General features: G+C 42.2%; 1 protein-coding gene across 1 annotated transcript in view; it reads left to right on the forward strand.

The window, feature by feature from the left end:
* The window catches only part of CPNE9 (copine family member 9), a 353,312-nt gene that overhangs the window by 315,869 nt on the left and 13,438 nt on the right, over nt 1-24,005 (forward strand). The window contains exons 19-20 of the mRNA XM_075321438.1: nt 176-278; nt 4,786-4,843. Coding sequence (XP_075177553.1) covers nt 176-278; nt 4,786-4,843 — 161 coding nt within the window. The remainder of the gene's footprint in view (nt 1-175; nt 279-4,785; nt 4,844-24,005) is intronic.

Here is a 24,005-nt window from a genome sequence, read left to right on the forward strand (position 1 = left end):
TGTATTGTCCCAGCCTCCGTAGGAGCTGTAAGCAGCTGATCGGTGGTTGTGGCGGCAGGTTTCGAACCCCCATTGATCTGATATTGACGACCCTATTTAAGAATTGGTCTTTGATGACTATCCTTGACAACTTGCAGGATAAGATGAATTATCCCTATTCTATGTTCTCCTTAAGTGCCGCAGGTCAAGTGACGGATGGATCTCAGTATTACGTGCTCCTGATCATCACTGACGGAGTCATCTCTGATATGGCGCAGACCAAAGAGGCCATTGTCAATGTGAGTATATATATATACTCCAGGCAAAGCTGAAACATTAGGGTCAGGGCATCAATTGTGCTATTATTTATGTCATTTTTCTATCTTTATTGGCTTCTGCTACCAGAATAGCAGACTTTTTTTAATATAGCAATCACGTAAATGTGCAGAAATATCCCATTAATAATGACTTGTCCCTTGTCATAAATATATATATACACAGTACCTACCAAAAGTTTGGACACACCTTCTTTATTCTTTATTTTCATGACTCTGAAAATTGTAGATTCACATTGAAGGCATCAAAACTATAAAATAACACATGTGGAATGAAATACTTAAAGTGTGAAACAACTGAAAATATGTCTTATATTCTAGGTTCTTCAAAGTATCCCCCTTTTGCTTTGATTACTGCTTTGCACACTCTTGGCATTCTCTTGATGAGCTTCAAGACGTAGTCACCGGAAATGGTCTTCCCACAGTCTTGAAGGAGTCCCCAGAGATGCTTAGCACTTGTTGGCCCTTTTGCCTTCACTCTGCGGTCCAGCTCACCCCAAACCATCTCGATTGGGTTCAGGTCTGGTGACTGTGGAGGCCAGGTCATCTGGCGTAGCACCCCATCACTCTCCTTCTTAGTCAAATAGCCCTTACACAGCCTGGAGGTGTTTGGGGTCATTGTCCTGTTGAAAAATAAATGATGGTCCAACTAAACGCAAACCGGATGGAATAGCACGCCGCTGCAAGATGCTGTGGTAGCCATGCTGGTTCAGTATGCCTTCAATATTGAATAAATCCCCAACAGTGTCACCAGCAAAGCCCCCCCCACACCATCACACCTCCTCCTCCATGCTTCACGGTGGGAACCAGCCATGTAGAGTCCATCCGTTCACCTTTTCTACAAAGACACGGTGGTTGGATCCAACGATCTCAAATTTGGACTCATCAGACCAAAGCACAGATTTCCACTGGTCTAATGTCCATTCCTTGTGTTCTTTAGCCCAAACAAGTCTCTTCTGCTTGTTGCCTGTCCTTAGCAGTGGTTTCCTAGCAGCTATTTTACCATGAAGGCCTGCTGCACAAAGTCTCCTCTTAACAGTTGTTCTAGAGATGAGGTGTGTCCAAACTTTTGGTCTGTATATATATATATATATATATATATATATATATATATATATATATATATATATATATACATATATATATCTATATATATATATTTTTATATATATATATATATATATATATATATATATATATATATATATATATATATATATATATATATATATATTATAATTTTTTTTTTGTTTGTTTTTTTTTAATCTGGTATAAATGCCGCTGTTCTCCTGAATCCGGCGATGTTTTTCTTATGTTTCTGTGTCTCTCCAATCCTGAGATATGGCCTCCTAATCCATGGACAGAAGACCTTGTGTGTTGGCCAAGTGGGCGTTTTCCTCAAGAGTGGTTGAAGATCACGCCCACTTGTTAACAAGACAAGATTTATACACAGGGAAGAGGAGGCCATATCTCAGGAACGGAGAGGCGCACGAACGAAAGAATAACATCGCCGGATTCAGGAGAACAGCGGCATTTACACCAGATAAAAAATATTATGTGTTTAGAATAGGTGGAAAGTCGTCTTTAAGTGTTAAATCAGGAAATATCTGAAGTCTTGAGAATAAGTTGTGTTGGTCGAATGATTTTATTACAAGGATGTGAATAGAGGGCGCAGGACATGGAGTAAATGGCTTGCACGGGGGGCAGGGGCAGCAGGTAGCTCTCATTGGGGAGGAATTAGGAGAGAGGCTGAATAATGGCTTATTTCCTCCGGGCCGTGTAGGAGGGAGTGGAGAACGGCAATTAGTATGTGAAAACCAGCGCACACAATACCAGACTCCCGGTAGGCTGGGAAATTAAAAAAAAAAATCTTTCTTGCCGCTGATGAAAATCTGCCTTAATGAAGAGCTGACATTAATTCCAATTAAAATGGAGGAAGGTTAATAATAATCCTGCGGAGTGCGGCTTTGTAGAAGAGAAAGGCTCTGTGTTCCCGAAAGAAGATTTCACGAGACGGGAGCGGCTTACCGACCGCACTCCTCGTCTGTCCGTTCCATATACAGCGCGGCATCAAGGGGATCCGTCATAAAAGCCCTCATTACTCTCGTCAGTGGACCGTAAGAACTTCGGGGTTTTCTAATTATGGCCTGGAGCTTTCGTCTTATCCTTTTTTTAACTCATTAGCTGAATTTGCCCTTTTTTATGCTCTTAAAGGAACTTTTTTAATGCTTATCAGCATCCACAAAGTTTTATTTAATTGCCTCATTGCTTATAAAGGGAAAAAATGAAGCAGCATTGCTATAGGTCCGGATTAAAAATGTCCTTGATCGGTTTTGGGTCTGCAGCTCCTATGCAGAACTATGTGCACCTAATAAAAGACAACAAACTGTGCGGTCAGATCCTGCTGTTTTCTATGGTTTTGATTGTAGGTTCTGACTACACTGTTGTCTGTTACCTGGAAGACACATAATTTTGCAGCTGAGCTGCAGACATAAAATGGCAGATTATTTTTTCGCTATTTTTTCACGGCCTATTGCTTGCATTTTTATTTTAACCACATTCTGACAATAAATCAATAGACAAAGCCCACTTCAAGCCAAATGTGGCCAATCACATTAAGGGGTAATGGAGCCTTCAAGAAGAATTGGACAGCACTTATACATGTCCTGCCCAAACAATGCCCACAATGTATGTACAGGCACTCGCTGTTGGGCATGATTATGTAAACTCCATCCTTTTTCGGCCTGAAAAAGACCCAAATTTGCCAGGATTGTATCTGAAAAATATAGACAGTGCCAGTCTATGCGGCTAGACAGTATTACCCATGGAAGTCAACATATTGTCAGATTCATACCAGTCAGGGAAGGGCACCCCCATCTGGGTAGCATATGTGCCATCACCTCTATGGACCTGCCAATCATGCCGGCGGGCATCTAGTCCCTTATTCCCATTCTTGGTCGGATGGTGGAACCAAGACCTTCCAATCACACCAGTGGGCATCTAGCCCCTTATTCCCATTCTTGGCCAGATGGTGGGACTAGGACCTGCCAATCACGCCGGCAGGCATCTAGCCCCTTATTTCCATTCTTGGCCTGATGGTGGGACTAGGACTTGCCAATCACGCCGGCGGGCATCCAGCCCCTTACTCCCATTCTTGGCCGGATGGTGGAACCAAGACCTGCCAATCACACTGGCGGGCATCTAGCCCCTTATTTCCATTCTTGGTCGGATGGTGGAACCAAGACCTGCCAATCACGCCGGCGGGCATCTAGCCCCTTATTCCCATTCTTGGCCAGATGGTGGGACTAGGACCTGCCAATCATGCTGGCGGGCATCCAGCCCCTTATTCCAATTCTTGGCCGGATGGTGGCACCAAGACCTGACAATCACGCCGGTGGGCATCGAGCCCCTTATTCCCATTCTTGGTCAGATGGTGGAACCAAGACCTGCCAATCACGCCAGCGGGCATCCAGCCCCTTATTCCCATTCTTGGCCGGAGGGTGGAACCAAGACCTGCCAATCACACCAGTGGGCATCTAGCCCCTTATTCCCATTCTTGGCCGGATGGTGGGACTAGGACCTGCCAATCATGCTGGCGGGCATCCAGCCCCTTACTCCCATTCTTGGTCGGATGGTGGAACGAAGACCTGCCAATCACGCCGGCGGGCATCTAGCCCCTTATTTCCATTCTTGGCCTGATGGTGGGACTAGGACCTGCCAATCACGCCGGCGGGCATCCAGCCCCTTACTCCCATTCTTGGCCGGATGGTGGAACCAAGACCTGCCAATCACACTGGCGGGCATCTAGCCCCTTATTTCCATTCTTGGTCGGATGGTGGAACCAAGACCTGCCAATCACGCCGGCGGGCATCTAGCCCCTTATTTCCATTCTTGGCCTGATGGTGAGACTAGGACCTGCCAATCATGCTGGCGGGCATCCAGCCCCTTATTCCAATTCTTGGCCGGATGGTGGCACCAAGACTTGACAATCACGCCGGTGGGCATCGAGCCCCTTATTCCCATTCTTGGTCGGATGGTGGAACCAAGACCTGCCAATCACGCCAGCGGGCATCCAGCCCCTTATTCCCATTCTTGGCCGGAGGGTGGAACCAAGACCTGCCAATCACGCCGGCGGGCATCTAGCCCCTTATTCCCATTCTTGGTCGGATGGTGGAACCAAGACCTGCCAATCACGCCGGCAGGCATCTAGCCCCTTATTCCCATTCTTGGTCGGATGGTGGAACCAAGAACTGCCAATCACGTTGGCGGGCATCTAGCCCCATATTCCCATTCTTGGTCGGATGGTGGAACCAAGACCTGCCAATCACACTGATGGGCATCCAGGCCCATATTCCCATTCTTGACTAGATGGTGGGACCAATGTCCGTTGGGTGGGCACTGGTGTTGCTGTGGTGGGAGCCCAGTGATATTTATGATATCTCTTAAACTTTCTACTTTTTTTTTTTCCTAGGCTTCATCATTACCACTGTCCATTATTATCGTAGGAGTTGGCCCCGCGGAGTTTGATGGTGAGTTATCCGTTATATCTTTTCTGGGGTCCGCGGTTGTCAAGACCATTGGTTCTGATGACCTCTGACGGACCTTGCTCCTCTTGAAGAATCCTTAAAGCAGTGTTTCTCAACTCCAGTCCTCAAGACCCACCAACAGATCATGTTTTCAGGTTTTCCTCAATATTAGACAGGGACTAATTCCATCACCTGTGCAACATTAAGGAAATCTAGGAAAACCTGATTGAGGAAAACCTGAAAACATGATCTGTTGGTGGGTCTTGAGGACTGGAGTTGAGAAACACTGCCTTAAAGAAACTGTCACATTCAGACCGACTTTGCAATCCTACGTAGAATTATGGTAGTCCCTTTGGTCCCACACGGGGACTATCAGTTGCCGAAATGGGAAATGTGGGAAATTATCACTCCCTACATTGCGCTGAATCTTGTAATTAGACTGTAACGTTTTCCACACGTCGCATCCCATCGTGGCTCATCGGCAGACGCGGCCGTGGAACGGTTAATCCGTGCCGCTCTCCGGCTGCTCTGCCCTTGAGGTATCACTTTGCCTGTAGAAGAAAATAACAGCAGAATTCCCAGCAGAAACTCTCAGGAATGGAACAAAGTCATTTCATCTACAAAGTAATTAGACGGCGGCATCCTGAGTACATATTTACAGCAGGAGGGAAGATTTCACCGCCGCCAAATGTAGAAATGCCCAATTGATGCCCAACGAGGAGAAGATGCCCCGATACCACAGATGTAGAGAACTGGGGTGGACCGAGTCGTAACTATTGGGGGTTGAGATAACAGTGGTACCCGGGTCCTTGTGCCCAATGGCCCCTGTGCCACATAAGAAGACCACTATTATACATGGCAGATGATAAGCGAGGACTCATGGATGGAATTTGTATTGGGTCCTCGAGCTTCTGTAAAGTGGAATAGTGGCTTTTGTACAATATTAGATCTGCAAATGGTGAAAAAATGGAAATAAAATGTTCAAAATATTTGTGTTTATGGAGTATGAGAAATCCGCGGCTGCTACCAGTGAGGTTATTAATGGGCGTCTGATTAAGGTGAATGCACTTGGGCAAATCATCAAGATCCTCTGTTGGCAGCTCCTGTGTAATCACCAACCACATGACTACGGGGTAGTGGGCCAGGGCTTCCAAGCCAGGACGTCCTATGCTAACCCTAATCTCAGGGATACTCCTAAAGGTGGAAAGGTCTGAGCCTCCTTTCTGGCCCTGCTTCTCACCAGTCCTGATGTGATCATCTCAGGGAGGGACAAAACAGGAGTGTGTTGAAACCCACAGATAAAGACACAGGAGAAAACCAAAACTCTGTCACACAGCTGTAATGCCTGATTGGAGCCACAGACTCAGACTGGCTGTAAGGGCAGTCTAGAGAAAAGCCGCTCACAAAGCAGGACCCCAAGAACTCTGCAACCCTTTAACCCCTATACAGGGATTTGGAATTACACAGAGCCTCAGAGATCACTACCTGTGGCAGGCTGTAGTCCGTGGTCGTCAGGCAGGGTCAAAAAACAGGAGATGCAAAACAGGAACAGAATCAGCAGGCAAGGGTGTAGTGAGGAGACAAAGCAGAGGTCAAATCCGGAACTGGCAGCAAGGTACAAAAACGACAGGCAGGAAGGTAGTCAAAAAACAAGCAAAGGTCAACGCACAGGAATCAACATACACACCGCACATGAGCCAGGAGTACAGAACTATCTCTGGCAGTGGTCATGTGACAGGAGGGGGAATAAGAAGGGTGTGGTGTCTTCCCATTGGCTGCAGGTGAATGATGGCAATTTCAGCTGGAAGACACACACACGCCACCTACAGTCAGCCAGTGGTACTGCAGGTTCCAGGGAAACCCAGCCTAGTGGATGAGCGGAGCCTGTGCTCCGCAGAGCCAAGGGCACCGACTCCTCTCCCATCACCAGCACTATCCATGGTGGGAACATGGCGTCGTCTGGTGATCGGAGCAGAAGTCGCAGGAGCGGGCTCCGGTGGGGACGTGACAACAGCGCACACACACACACACACACACACAGGTAAAACTATAAGAGATTCAGGAAATAAAACAAGACCAGGAAGGAAGCTACAAAACAACAGGTGTAAACACAACCGCACCAAGCAATAAACAACAATTATCTCCAGAAAGTCTGGGACAGCATAGCTCACACACCAACAAAGACAAACTGTAGCTGGCATGGGTGGAAAGATCCAACTAGCATAAATAGGAGGAGAGTAGATGTGATAAGTCTCCTCACAACATGTGATCAAAGAAGCAAGCAGAACAGCAGAGATTAACTCTTGCTAGCCTGCTTATGAATCAGCACACAGTAGTTCGACGCCCGAGTCTGCTCTTATTGACCGCAGACACCAGAGAAACCATCCTTCCCCCTAGGGAGGGACAGAACAGAAGTGTTTTGAAACCCACAGATACAGACGGACAAGGGAAAACCAAAATTCTGTCACACAGCATGCGCACACAAACAATGGTAAAGAGAATAAGAGATTTAGGAGGAAAACAAGAGCAGGAAGGAAGCTCCAAACCAACAGGGGTAAACTCCACAACTGCATCACGTAATAAGCTAAACTTTCTCCAGTAAGTCTTAGACACCTCAGCTCACAGACCAACAAAGACAAACTATAGATGGCATGGGGGGAAGGATCCAACCAGCATAAATAGGAGGGGAGTAGATATGATAGGCCTCCCCAAAACATGTGATCAAAGGAGCAAGCAGACCAGTCGTTAACTCTTGCTAGCCTGCCTATGAATTAGCACACAGCAGGTCCACACCTATGTCTTCCTGTGTTGACCCCAGACACTAAAGAAACATCAGGCAGAGTGTCAAAATCTGCAATCTGAACAGAGCCCAATGCCGCCATGACAGTCGGTGAAGTTTGTGCAAAACTACACATGGCACAGTGACTTCCTAGATGTGTTCAATGTGAGACAAGCCCATCACAAGTGCTTTTATCTTTTTGTTGATCTTATCTAACAACCAGCCTGAATACACCGCAGGCGCCGCTTATCTCCCAGGGACAAGTAGTATCGGCCATATACTGTATACACGTCCTGTTTGATCCCCTGACAGCACAAGATCACAGACTTCTCCCTCGTTGCAAAATCTCTTCATTTGGAAGTGTGAAAAAGTAATTTTTTTTTTACCTTTACATTATATTGAAGTGTTGCGGAAGGCGATAGTCCAAATTCTATATTCCATATTCTATATTCCATATTTTATACTCCATATTCCATATTTTATATTCCATATTTTATATTGTATATTTTATATTCCATATTACATGTTTTATATTCCATATCCCATATTCTATATTCCATATTCTATATACCATATTCCATATTCTATATACCATATTCCATATTCTATATTCCATATTCTATATACCATATTCCATATTCTATATACCATATTCCATATTCTATATTCCATATTCTATATTTTATATGCCATATTTCATATTCTATATACCATATTCTATATTCTATATTCCATATTCTATATACCATATTCCATATTCTATATTCCATATTCTATATTCTATATTCCATATTCTATATTCCATATTCCATATTCTGTATACCATATTCCATATTCTATATTCCATATTCTATATTCTATATACCATATTCCATATTCTATATTCCATATTCCATATTCTATATACCATATTCCATATTCTATATTCTATATACCATATTCCATATTCTATATTCCATATTCTATATACCATATTCTATATTCTATATTCCATATTCCATATTCCATATTCCATATTCTATATTCCATATTCTATATTCTATATTCTATATTCTATATTCCATATTCTATATTCCATATTCCATATTCTATATTCTATATTCTATATTCCATATTCCATATTCTATATTCCATATTCCATATTCTATATTCCATATTCTATATACCATATTCCATATTCTATATTCTATATTCCATATTCTATATACCATATTCCATATTCTATATTCTATATTCCATATTCTATATTCTAAATAAAGGATTTTTAAAAGAAAATCCACAAGAAACCAGCGCTAGATAGGTTTTTATAATTTTATTAATATAATGCTCACCACAAATGAAAAACTTTTTCTATCCTTGTTTCAAGACAGAGTATTTGATTATTAATAAGTCCAAGGACCACATAAAATAAAACCACATAAAAATACTAATAAAGGAAAATAAGAATTGTAAAGATAAAATTCTTTTGTATATCCAACAAGCTCCGAGGTGATACAATATTCACATTGAATTAATTTAACCAGTTTAATAAATTGCCCCGGCCGGTGGCAAATATTTTGTTGAATTAATATTTTTAGACTGATGTATTGAGTGATATACTAAACCACCCGGTTGACTTGCACACTTAGTTTGTACAATATACGTCTGCAGCTTTAAAAAAGCCCCCAAACCTTGGGGAAAAAACTCAAACCAGATTAACCACAAAGACACCCCTAATCCACAATGTAAATCAGCAGAGTTTTCTAGCAGAATTAAATCTGCGGTAAATGGACCGGCTTTCCTCCGCCGATTAAGCTGGAACCTGCTGTGTACAGGGCTAAATTGTTAAAACTTCCAGAGCGGACACTTTGAGAGCAGTGGCCGCGATTAGTGCTGGCTCTGAGGGAGGTGTATGGTTACCGGACCTCTCTTTACAAGGCCTGTATAACACTTCGCAATGCCGCAATCGGCCGGTCCCGTGCACTCCCAAATGTACTTCCAATAAGGCTGTGCAAAGTCGCTGAAACCACCAAAATGCTGGCTGCAGACAACAAATAATAAGGTCAGCGGTAATTACTCAGCCTCTCCGGCGGGCAGTCCAGACCATATCCAGTGTAGGCTGACTGAGTCCACGCAGGGGGGGGTTATCCTTGAGGAAGGGGGCCGACATACGCCCCCGAAACGCGCGTCGGATCAGGACTCTGTTTTTTGCCTACTTCATCTGTGCGGTGATAACCTGCTAAGCAGCCTCTCCCTCGTGTGGAATCCATCAATACTTATTGGACACGGTCCGGATTGTCTGCCGGAGAGGGTGAGAGATTACCGCTGACTCCTTCTGTGTCTCCAACCAGTACACACTGGTACCTCCAGCGGATCTGCATTGCTTGGTTGGAAACGGATCGGAACCTAGCGTGGTGCTATTCTGCCAAACAACTCCCAAGGTTTGGGGGCTTTTTTAAAGCTGCAGACGTATATTGTACAAACTAAGTGTGCAAGTCAACCGGGTGGTTTAGTATATCACTCAATACATCAGTCTAAAAATATTAATTCAACAAAATATTTGCCACCGGCCGGGGCAATTTATTAAACTGGTTAAATTAATTCAATGTGAATATTGTATCACCTCGGAGCTTGTTGGATATACAAAAGAATTTTATCTTTACAATTCTTATTTTCCTTTATTAGTATTTTTATGTGGTTTTATTTTATGTGGTCCTTGGACTTATTAATAATCAAATACTCTGTCTTGAAACAAGGATAGAAAAAGTTTTTCATTTGTGGTGAGCATTATATTAATAAAATTATAAAAACCTATCTAGCGCTGGTTTCTTGTGGATTTTCTTTTAAAAATCCTTTATTTAGTTTTTAATGGTCTGGTAGAGTGAAGGGGTTCCTCTGTCATTGGAACCAAGCTGCAAGATTAAAAAGGTTTTTGGTTAAGCGCTGCCAACTGCCTGAGGGCAATTATTTGAACATATTCTATATTCTATATACCATATTCCATATTCTATATTCTATATTCCATATTCTATATTCCATATTCTATATACCATATTCCATATTCTATATTCTATATTCCATATTCTATATTCCATATTCTATATACCATATTCCATATTCTATATTCTATATACCATATTCCATATTCTATATTCTATATTCCATATTCTATATTCTATATTCCATATTCTATATTCTATATACCATATTCCATATTCTATATTCTATATTCCATATTCTATATTCCATATTCTATATACCATATTCCATATTCTATATTCTATATTCCATATTCTATATTCCATATTCTATATACCATATTCCATATTCTATATTCTATATTCCATATTCTATATTCTATATACCATATTCCATATTCTATATTCTATATTCCATATTCTATATTCTATATACCATATTCCATATTCTATATACCATATTCCATATTCTATATTCTATATTCCATATTCTATATTCTATATACCATATTCCATATTCTATATTCTATATTCCATATTCTATATTCCATATTCTATATTCTATATTCCATATTCTATATTCCATATTCTATATTCCATATTCTATATTCTATATACCATATTCCATATTCTATATTCCATATTCTATATTCTATATACCATATTCCATATTCTATATTATATATTCCATATTCTATATTCCATATTCTATATACCATATTCCATATTCTATATTCTATATTCTATATTCCATATTCTATATTCTATATACCATATTTCATATTCCATATTCCATATTCTATATTCTATATTCTATATTCCATATTCCATATTCCATATTCTATATTCCATATTCTATATACCATATTCCATATTCTATATTCTATATTCCATATTCTATATTCTATATACCATATTTCATATTCTATATACCATATTCCATATTCTATATACCATATTCTATATTCTATATACCATATTCCATATTCTATATACCATATTCCATATTCTATATTCTATATTCCATATTCCATATTCTATATTCTATATTCCATATTCTATATTCCATATTCTATATTCCATATTCTATATTCTATATTCCATATTCTATATTCCATATTCTATATTCCATATTCCATATTCTATATTCTATATTCTATATTCCATATTCCATATTCCATATTCTATATTCCATTTTCCTTTATATTTTCTGCTTTGAAAACGGGAAAAATATATTCCATATTCTATATTCTATATTCTATATTCCATATTCCATATTCTATATTCCATATTCCATATTCCATATTCTATATTCTATATTCTATATTCCATATTCTATATTCTATATACCATATTCCATATTCTATATACCATATTCCATATTCTATATTCTATATTCCATATTCCATATTCTATATTCTATATTCCATATTCTATATTCTATATTCCATATTCTATATTCCATATTCCATATTACATATTCTATATTCTATATTCTATATACCATATTCTATATTCTATATTCTATATACCATATTCTATATTCTATATTCCATATTCTATATTCTATATTCCATATTCTATATTCCATATTCTATATTCTATATTCCATATTCTATATTCTATATACCATATTCCATATTCTATATTCTATATTCCATATTCTATATACCATATTCCATATTCTATATTCTATATTCCATATTCTATATTCTATATACCATATTTCATATTCTATATACCATATTCCATATTCTATATTCTATATTCTATATTCCATATTCCATATTCCATATTCTATATTCCATATTCTATATACCATATTCCATATTCTATATTCTATATTCCATATTCTATATTCTATATACCATATTTCATATTCTATATACCATATTCCATATTCTATATTCTATATTCCATATTCTATATTCTATATACCATATCCATATTCTATATACCATATTCCATATTCTATATTCTATATTCCATATTCCATATTCTATATTCTATATTCCATATTCTATATTCCATATTCTATATTCTATATTCTATATTACATATTCTATATTCTATATTCTATATACCATATTCTATATTCTATATTCCATATTCTATATTCCATATTCCATATTCTATATTCCATATTCTATATTCTATATTCTATATTCTATATTCTATATTCTATATTCCATATTCTATATTCCATATTCCATATTCTATATTCCATATTCTATATACCATATTCCATATTCTATATTCTATATTCTATATTCCATATTCTATATACCATATTCCATATTCTATATTCTATATTCTATATTCTAAATAAAGGATTTTTAAAAGAAAATCCACAAGAAACCAGCGCTAGATAGGTTTTTATAATTTTATTAATATAATGCTCACCACAAATGAAAAACTTTTTCTATCCTTGTTTCAAGACAGAGTATTTGATTATTAATAAGTCCAAGGACCACATAAAATAAAACCACATAAAAATACTAATAAAGGAAAATAAGAATTGTAAAGATAAAATTCTTTTGTATATCCAACAAGCTCCGAGGTGATACAATATTCACATTGAATTAATTTAACCAGTTTAATAAATTGCCCCGGCCGGTGGCAAATATTTTGTTGAATTAATATTTTTAGACTGATGTATTGAGTGATATACTAAACCACCCGGTTTGACTTGCACACTTAGTTTGTACAATATACGTCTGCAGCTTTAAAAAGCCCCCAAACCTTGGGGAAAAAACTCAAACCAGATTAACCACAAAGACAACCCCTAATCCACAATGTAAATCAGCAGAGTTTTCTAGCAGAATTAAATCTGCGGTAAATGGACCGGCTTTCCTTCCGCCGATTAAGCTGGAACCTGCTGTGTACAGGGCTAAATTGTTAAAACTTATGGTTACCCGGACCTCTCTTTACAAGGCCTGTATAACACTTCGCAATGCCGCAATCGGCCGGTCCCGTGCACTCCCAAATGTACTTCCAATAAGGCTGTGCAAAGTCGCTGAAACCACCAAAATGCTGGCTGCAGACAACAAATAATAAGGTCAGCGGTAATTACTCAGCCTCTCCGGCGGGCAGTCCAGACCATATCCAGTGTAGGCTGACTGAGTCCACGCAGGGGGGGATATCCTTGAGGAAGGGGGCCGACATACGCCCCCGAAACGCGCGTCGGATCAGGACTCTGTTTTTTGCCTACTTCATCTGTGCGGTGATAACCTGCTAAGCAGCCTCTCCCTCGTGTGGAATCCATCAATACTTATTGGACAACGGTCCGGATTGTCTGCCGGAGAGGGTGAGAGATTACCGCTGACTCCTTCTGTGTCTCCAACCAGTACACACTGGTACCTCCAGCGGATCTGCATTGCTTGGTTGGAAACGGATCGGAACCTAGCGTGGTGCTATTCTGCCAAACAACTCCCCAAGGTTTGGGGGCTTTTTTAAAGCTGCAGACGTATATTGTACAAACTAAGTGTGCAAGTCAACCGGGTGGTTTAGTATATCACTCAATACATCAGTCTAAAAATATTAATTCAACAAAATATTTGCCACCGGCCCGGGGCAATTTATTAAACTGGTTAAATTAATTCAATGTGAATATTGTAATCACCTCGGAGCTTGTTGGATATACAAAAGAATTTTATCTTTACAATTCTTATTTTCCTTTATTAGTATTTTTATGTGGTTTTATTTTATGTGGTCCTTGGACTTATTAATAATCAAATACTCTGTCTTGAAACAAGGATAGAAAAAGTTTTTCATTTGTGGTGAGCATTATATTAATAAAATTATAAAAACCTATCTAGCGCTGGTTTCTTGTGGATTTTCTTTTAAAAATCCTTTATTTAGTTTTTAATGGTCTGGTAGAGTGTAAGGGGTTCCTCTGTCATTGGAACCAAGCTGCAAGATTAAAAAGGTTTTTGGTTAAGCGCTGCCAACTGCCTGAGGGCAATTATTTGAACATATTCTATATTCTATATACCATATTCCATATTCTATATTCCATATTCTATATACCATATTCCATATTCTATATTCTATATTCCATATTCTATATTCCATATTCTATATACCATATTCCATATTCTATATTCTATATACCATATTCCATATTCTATATTCTATATTCCATATTCTATATTCTATATTCCATATTCTATATTCTATATACCATATTCCATATTCTATATTCTATATTCCATATTCTATATTCCATATTCTATATACCATATTCCATATTCTATATTCCATATTCTATATTCCATATTCTATATACCATATTCCATATTCTATATTCTATATTCCATATTCTATATTCCATATTCCATATTCTATATTCTATATTCCATATTCTATATTCTATATTCTATATTCCATATTCTATATTCTATATACCATATTCCATATTCTATATACCATATTCCATATTCTATATTCTATATTCCATATTCTATATTCTATATACCATATTCCATATTCTATATTCTATATTCCATATTCTATATTCCATATTCTATATTCTATATTCCATATTCTATATTCCATATTCTATATTCTATATACCATATTCCATATTCTATATACCATATTCTATATTCTATATACCATATTTCATATTCTATATACCATATTCTATATTCTATATACCATATTCCATATTCTATATACCATATTCCATATTCTATATTCTATATTCCATATTCCATATTCTATATTCTATATTCCATATTCTATATTCCATATTCTATATTCTATATTCCATATTCCATATTCTATATTCCATATTCTATATTCCATATTCCATATTCTATATTCTATATTCCATATTCCATATTCTATATTCCATTTTCCTTTATATTTTCTGCTTTGAAAACGGGAAAAAATATATTCCATATTCTATATTCTATATTCTATATTCCATATTCCATATTCTATATTCCATATTCCATATTCTATATTCCATATTCTATATTCTATATACCATATTCCATATTCTATATACCATATTCCATATTCTATATTCTATATTCCATATTCCATATTCTATATTCTATATTCCATATTCTATATTCTATATTCCATATTCTATATTCCATATTCCATATTCTATATTACATATTCTATATTCTATATTCTATATACCATATTCTATATTCTATATTCTATATACCATATTCTATATTCTATATTCCATATTCTATATTCTATATTCTATATTCCATATTCTATATTCCATATTCTATATTCTATATACCATATTCCATATTCTATATTCTATATACCATATTCCATATTCTATATTCTATATTCCATATTCTATATACCATATTCCATATTCTATATTCTATATTCCATATTCTATATTCTATATACCATATTTCATATTCTATATACCATATTCCATATTCTATATTCTATATTCTATATTCCATATTCCATATTCCATATTCTATATTCCATATTCTATATACCATATTCCATATTCTATATTCTATATTCCATATTCTATATTCTATATACCATATTCCATATTCTATATACCATATTCCATATTCTATATTCTATATTCCATATTCCATATTCTATATTCTATATTCCATATTCTATATTCCATATTCTATATTCTATATTCCATATTCTATATTCCATATTCCATATTCTATATTACATATTCTATATTCTATATTCTATATACCATATTCTATATTCTATATTCCATATTCTATATTCTATATTCTATATTCCATATTCCATATTCTATATTCCATATTCCATATTCTATATTCTATATTCTATATTCTATATTCCATATTCCATATTCCATATTCCATTTTCCTTTATATTTTCTGCTTTGAAAACGGGAAAAAAAAGAAGTCTTAGGACGTAGCTCTGTAGGCGACAGATAAAGTGTAATGAGAGAAGATCGCCAAATATGTCATATCTACACTGCGAAGATTTACAGGCGTAAAACGGGGGGATAAAGCGGCCAAGGGCATCGCAGGCGTTTATTGTACCAGTCATTTCCGATCAGAATGAAGGGGCGACTGTAACCTCGTCTGTCAGCCCTGCCGGAGCCGCTGAGCCTCGTGGCTACGGGTTACTCCTGGCCCATGGCAAGAGCAGGGCAGCGAGGCCGGGGGAGGGGAGGACACAGCGGAAGGGATAGAAAAGGGACATCTGGTATAGAGAGATTGTAAGAGGAGAAGTCAGTAAGTAGGGTCATTCCTGACATAGTGCCGGGGTGTATTCTACACCATTGCAGAGCTACAGATATGGGGGACGTGGAGCTGTCAGTGAGGCCAGGACCGAACGGAGGAGCGAATGGACATCCACATTGTCACTGCCAGAGAGGGGAGCCAGCACGATCTGAAATTGGCATGCATCATATAAAAAGTGAAAATTCACAGATTTATTCCAACTGTACTACAATAAAAAAATGAGATTTTTAGCAAATAATTGATCAATTTTTTGAGCCACCCCTGCCAACGTCACGGCAAATCTCAATAGGGGGGTCCTACTCTACATTCTGTATTTCATGTGCCATGCGGCCTCCTAGATAAAGTTAAAAGCAGAACCATAATACAGCACACATACCTGTAACCTGTATATAACCGCTTCTATGTTGCAAAAAGGCACTTGTGGATAGAGACCAGCCCAGGTCCCAGCATGTGGAGCAAGCTCTGCACCATACCAGGACTATATCAGAACTGATCCTCCCAGTGCCAAACAGCAACCATTGATAAAGGCGGACCAGATCCAAGATGGTGCTTAATTAGCAATGCCTGTGGAAAGGGTGAGGCAACTGAATCTGAACAGCTACCAACAGGAGGAATACAAAGCAAACCAAAATCAGGCGTGCATGGCATGGTGGTGACCGGCCACCAGAATTTGTAGCATAACTACGACCAAACAGAGAGAGAGGGGAGCCAGCACGATCTGAAATTGGCATGCATCATATAAAAAGTGAAAATTCACAGATTTATTCCAACTGTACTACAATAAAAAAATGAGATTTTTAGCAAATAATTGATCAATTTTTTGAGCCACCCCTGCCAACGTCACGGCAAATCTCAATAGGGGGGTCCTACTCTACATTCTGTATTTCATGTGCCATGCGGCCTCCTAGATAAAGTTAAAAGCAGAACCATAATACAGCACACATACCTGTAACCTGTATATAACCGCTTCTATGTTGCAAAAAAGGCACTTGTGGATAGAGACCAGCCCAGGTCCCAGCATGTGGAGCAAGCTCTGCACCATACCAGGACTATATCAGAACTGATCCTCCCAGTGCCAAACAGCAACCATTGATAAAGGCGAACCAGATCCAAGATGGTGCTTAATTAGCAATGCCTGTGGAAAGTGCCTTTTTGCAACATAGAAGCGGTTATATACAGGTTACAGGTATGTGTGCTCTATTATGGTTCTGCTTTTAACTTTATCTAGGAGGCCGCATGGCACATGAAATACAGAATGTAGAGTAGGACCCCCCTATTGAGATTTGCCGTGACGTTGGCAGGGGTGGCTCAAAAAATTGATCAATTATTTGCTAAAAATCTCATTTTTTTATCATAGTACAGTTGGAATAAATTTGTGAATTTTCACTTTTTATTTGATGCATGCCAATTTCAGATCGTGCTGGTTCCCTTTTTTTCTCTGTTTTGACCGTAGTTATGCTTGTCACAAACCACCGGGGGGGTCACTCAGAAATCCCCCGCGCTGGCTACCAGTACGTCACAATCGGGGGGTAACAAGTGGGGGTCACCCCTACTTTATACCTCCCGACCGACAGACAGAGCACGTGACGCGCTCTCTAGCGCCCCTCTTATAGTCAGGCCAATTATGGAATTGCCCGACAATAAGCAAGGAGGCCGCTATACTACTTATGCCGATTATGGAAGGGTCCCCGGTGAGAGTAAGGTATATATTCCCCCGACCTCCGCGGGCGGAATATATAATATCTTCCCGAATCTCACTGGCCTCCCCACAATAATCCTTGGCACAACTCGCTGCCACCAACCGCTTTACGGTAACTATTAGCCGAACACACAGACGTGGGATTCAAGATCGAGATAACAGAACAGCCCAAGATTAATTATATAATTTAATCGCCTAAAGCACACTAGAAACTACAATATATACAATAGGGAATCTACAGAATATACATATGTCAGAGTACAGTTACAGATAAAGCATGTTTTACAAACAGGTATGCAATTCAATCAGTTACCTTGTGCGTCTGGCCACAGGGGGGCGCTGTAGACCAGGTTTCTAGGAACTCCCACAGATGTTTCCTACACGTGCCCCCAGCGAGAAGAACCCTGGAAAATGGCCGAAGTAGGGTTATCAACCTGGGCAGATCCAGGTCCCCTCCTACCTTAGTGACCTCACAGGGAAGCACTGCCACTCCCCCTGCATGGATCAGAATTATCCAGCAAAGGGGATATTGGCCATAACTTTGCCTGGGAGCGTCGTAGGCAGACGCCAATGCTCTCATTGTGACAGTTATGAATTTAGCTACAGAACGAGGGGACTCATGACCTGTCTACGAGTTCCCATATGGCTGATATCACGCCTGGGGTATTTCCCAAGCTCCCCCTTCCATAAAAAAGGTGTGCCAGCATCGTCCGCCTGCGCAAACACCATTTTTATGGTTGCCATATTTATCGGAGATATGGCTTGCGAGATATGAACCATTTTTTACTGGAGTCGTTCTGTCTGGCTACTTCCAAGCCTTGCTAATGAGATACAACTCTTGTTACAGGGTGACGGCAGGGAGTCATCCTGGGTCCATTGTCCTCACATCATCTCATCTCCATATCAGAGGAGATGGCTGTTGGAGGTGTAAGTGGGATGTGACACCTTCACAGATGCTGGACATTTGAGAACAAGAAGGGAGGGGGGGGGCACTGCCAGGGAGTGATGAGAGCAATTATGACTTCTAGTCATAATTCCTCTTCATATCCCAGGATTTACCTCACAATGCTACAAATCTGGTGTCTGACCAACACCATACCATGCACGCCTGATTTTGGTTTGCAATATATTCCTCCTGTTGGTAGCTGTTCAGACTCAGTTACCTCACCCCTTTCCACAGGCAATGCTAATTAAGCACCATTCTTGGATCTGGTCCGCCTTTATCAATGGTTGCTGTTTGACACTGGGAGGATCAGTTCTGATATAGTCCTGGTATGTGTAGGGCTTGCTCCACATGCTGGGACCTGGGCTGGTCTCTATCCACAAGTGCCTTTTTGCAACATAGAAGCGGTTATATACAGGTTACAGGTATGTGTGCTCTATTATGGTTCTGTGGCGCCCCTGACCTGGTCAGGCACCACTGAGTACTGCACCCATGCTGGGGACAGTACAATACAGGTAATCCAGAAGGCTGACCGAGGTGTGACTACACAGGCGCATAGTGATCAGGTCTCACACATGTACCTATGAGAGGACCCCTGGGGATCCCAGGAGGGGGAAAAGCCTTCACCTTCACTAGAATAGTGGAGGGGGCCAAAAGCCTCCATCTCCTCTCAAGGGGTGTGGTAAGAGAGCCTGGTTGCTAGGTGGCGTAGGCAAGAACAGGAGAGGAGGAGCAGTGAGCCGGTTCAGTGCAGTGCAGAGTCCAGGGAGCTCCGAGAGGAGCTGACCCCTTCCCCTGGGGCTGTTGCAGTCTGACAGCGCCCGCGCAGTGGCTACCGACGGGGGAGAACGGTCACCTAGGAGTGCTACCCGAAACCCATCTCCAGCTAGAGAGAGAGCACAGAGTGGGAAGTAAGGAGACTGCTAGGGAGTACCAGGCCCAAACGGGCGGCAGATCCCGGAGCGGGGATAGATCCACCTTTCCTTGCTAAACCTGCCGGTGTGGGGCCCTCAAAGCCCACACCACAACACCTAAAAGCCGCAGCCACGTAGCCACAGTTAGGGCCTATAGTTCACAGGAGGCAAGAAGCTGGAGTGATCTGGTCCAGGCAACAAGCAAACGGCAAACGAAGGGGAGAGAGGCTTCAGCAACTTCCCTGGGTGACCCCCATAGGGACTAAAAGTCGGGGTTACCCCAAACCACCAAGGGCTAAGGAAGGCGAGTTGGTAGTCACCATCAGAAGTCAGCCTGAAGGATACCTGGTTCCAGCCTGGTTCATCCCAGCTACGCCCGGGTTACTCACCCTGCCACCTGAAGTGAGTAAAATCCCTGAAAGACATCCTGCGTGTGTGGAGTTATTCTGCGCCTTGTGGTACTACGCATCTACACAGGGCCCTGGGGCTTGCCTCACTCTCAGGAGGCTATTCCAACTAACTGCACTCACCATCAGCCCCAGGCGTCCCCTAATCTGCAGTGGCGGTCCCCACTGACCGCAATTCTGAGAGTGGCGTCACGACAAATAGAAGATTTCCTACCCGTGACAGGATCCAGCAGAGTGGAGTCCCTGAAGGTAATGCACCGACACAGCGTTCTCGGGGCTTCACATCTGGCGTCACGAACAGGATAAGGACTAGACCTGTTCAGACAGGTGACCATGTGCCTGGGCGGTCCGCTTGAAAAATTGGAAGCGCCGCCATATTGCCACCATGAAAAGCGCGCTGAAAAACAACAGCAGCCCGCGCTGGGAGAAGTTACCGCCCACGAAGAGGTGTGGCTACCCAGAGATCCCCTGCAGAGTTCTGACCTCGCTTGTGAAGAGAGCGGAAGCGTCCAGAGACGGCGGAACGGAAAAGAGGCCAGCAGCTTGTGGCTAGAGAAAATGGCGTCTGAATGCAGAGACCCAGAGCCAGGCTCCGCTGCCTGGTGGTGTCGGGAGCTCGCCGAGTTCTGCGATCAACTGGAGGCCAGGGTCGGAAGGCTGATTAGAGAGGGACGGACGGAGTTTCTGTGGATGACCGCGGCGGTTCAGGCCTATGAGGGGAGAGCTGCGCGCCGAGTGCCAGACCGGGCGGTGACGACTCAGACCCCGATGCTGCCACCGATGGGTGAGTCCAGTGATGCCCCTGCCGGCGCGAGTGCCCCGACCCCTGCTACCACGCCCGCAGTCCCTGAAGAGGCGCCCGGCGCGGCGACGCTGAGCCAGGCCGCAACCACGCCAGGTGCGGCCCGCCAAGCCCCGGCCGCCGCAGCGATGCCCTGCTCGGCCCACCAAGACCCGGTCCCTGCAGCAACGCCCAGTCCGGCCCGCAGAGAACCGGCAGCCACCGCGACCCTCATCCACGCCGCAGGTGTGACGCTGACCCAGGCCGCCGCCTTGCTAGGCCCGGCCCGCCGAGACCCCACCGCAGCAGCAACGCTCGTCCGCGCCGCAAGTGAGGTGCTGAACCAGGCCGCAGCCCCGTCAGGTGCGGCCCGCCAAGCTCCGATCGAGGCAGCGACGCCCAGCCCAGCCTGCAAAGACCCCATCGCAGCTGCGACGCCGATCCAAGCTGCGCCAGAAACGCCCATCCAGGCCGCCGCCATGCCAGGCGCGGCCCGCCAAGACCAGGCCGCCGCCATGTCAGGCGCGGCCCGCCGAGACAAGATTGCATCACCATTTTCCCCGGCCTGCAAGGCCAGAGCAGACACTGCTCCCCAGTCCAAGGAGGTCCCTGCTAGGAAGCCCACGCTGGGGGAGGACCCTGCATACTGGCAGCTGAAGGCTGACATGGAGGCCAAGTTCCCACAGGAGATGGTGGATCAGTACATGCTCCCTCCGCACACCCCCAAGAGGATTCCGGCAACCCCTGCAGCAACCACGCCAAAGAGTCCCCCGCCTGGGCCTGCTGAAGAAAGTCCATCCCCAGCACTACCACCAAAGGAGTGCTCAGAAGAACTAAGGGGGAGGGGAGGCCAGGAAGCTGAGGAGCTGACTCAGGAGCCACCAGCAGTGGATCCATGCCCAGAGCCAGAGATGTTGCCATATTCCCGCTGGGATGAAGAAGACCTGACACCGTCTGCTGAAGAAGATTTGCCCAAAAGCCTCACCTGGGAGCTGGTAAGCTGTACCTCGCAGAATCCAGTCCGCAAGACACGGCGCCGTAGCAGAACCCAGTCTTTCCCTGCACCGCCATCCCCAGAGCAGAGAGAAGTCACGGCCCGAGACTTAGAAGAAAAACGGTTCCTGAGAAGAGCCAAAGCACAGGTCAGAGGACCCCTTTGTAGAGGAATTGTGGAAGACTTTAACTTGAAGAGCGGATATGGCTTTATAGTGGCACCAGGTATAAAGGAAGGTATCTTCGTCAATAGAAGAGATGTGAGAGCTCATTTGCCCAGAGGACACCCTGGCAGAAACTTAAAGATGGGAGACTCCGTACAATTTACCATGCATCAAGGAGAAAGAGGGTGGTATGCGCTAGATGTAGCACCATGTCCTAAAGAAGAAGAAAGGAAAGACAGCGATAAAGAAAGAAAAGACAAAGGACCTACTGACGAGACTACCACAGATGAAGAAAAAGGTCAAGGAAGCAACAGGTGCCGCAGCCCTACAGGCCCAAGCCCTGGTGAGGAGGAATCCACATAAAGTACAGAAAGAAGCATAGAAGTTACCAGTTTGAAAAAAGTTTGTTTTGCAACGTTTTACAAGTTTAAGAATGTGCCCACATAAACTGATGTGAGAAATGAACCTTAAGGCTATGAACTGGCTATAGCCACAAACTCTCGCAGTGTAAATAGTTACACCAGAGGGCACCACCACCACCAGAGTCAGCCTGTTTAGGGGCTTGGCTCGTCTGCAACCAGGGGGCACGTCCGTATATAGGGCCTTGGCTTACCTGCAACCAGAGAGCATGCCTGTTTATGGGGCCTGGCTCTCCACCACAAAGAGGGTACCTGGTCAGCACCAACTGTGGAGGCCGCCTCTACATCCTGCCAGAAGAGGCTGAAGGCGCGGATCCACCAGGCCAGGTATACCCTGAAGACCACCAAACCATGAAAGCCGCCTCTACATCCTGCCAGAAGTGGCTGAAGGCGCGGCCAACGTGAGAGGGTTTTGGGTGGGTTAACGGACTTGTGGGTGGAGGGTGGTGATGTATGGTACCTGGTGGTTTTAAATGTTTTACCATGTTTTTAATGTTTTATGCATTTTAAAATGTTGTCTTGCAGCCCGAGGACGTGCTGGTGATAACTAAGGGGGAATGTGGCGCCCCTGACCTGGTCAGGCACCACTGAGTACTGCACCCATGCTGGGGACAGTACAATACAGGTAATCCAGAAGGCTGACCGAGGTGTGACTACACAGGCGCATAGTGATCAGGTCTCACACATGTACCTATGAGAGGACCCCTGGGGATCCCAGGAGGGGGAAAAGCCTTCACCTTCACTAGAATAGTGGAGGGGGCCAAAAGCCTCCATCTCCTCTCAAGGGGTGTGGTAAGAGAGCCTGGTTGCTAGGTGGCGTAGGCAAGAACAGGAGAGGAGGAGCAGTGAGCCGGTTCAGTGCAGTGCAGAGTCCAGGGA

The sequence above is a fragment of the Anomaloglossus baeobatrachus genome, chromosome 8 (assembly GCF_048569485.1).
Source record: "Anomaloglossus baeobatrachus isolate aAnoBae1 chromosome 8, aAnoBae1.hap1, whole genome shotgun sequence".
Lineage (NCBI taxonomy): Eukaryota > Metazoa > Chordata > Amphibia > Anura > Aromobatidae > Anomaloglossus > Anomaloglossus baeobatrachus.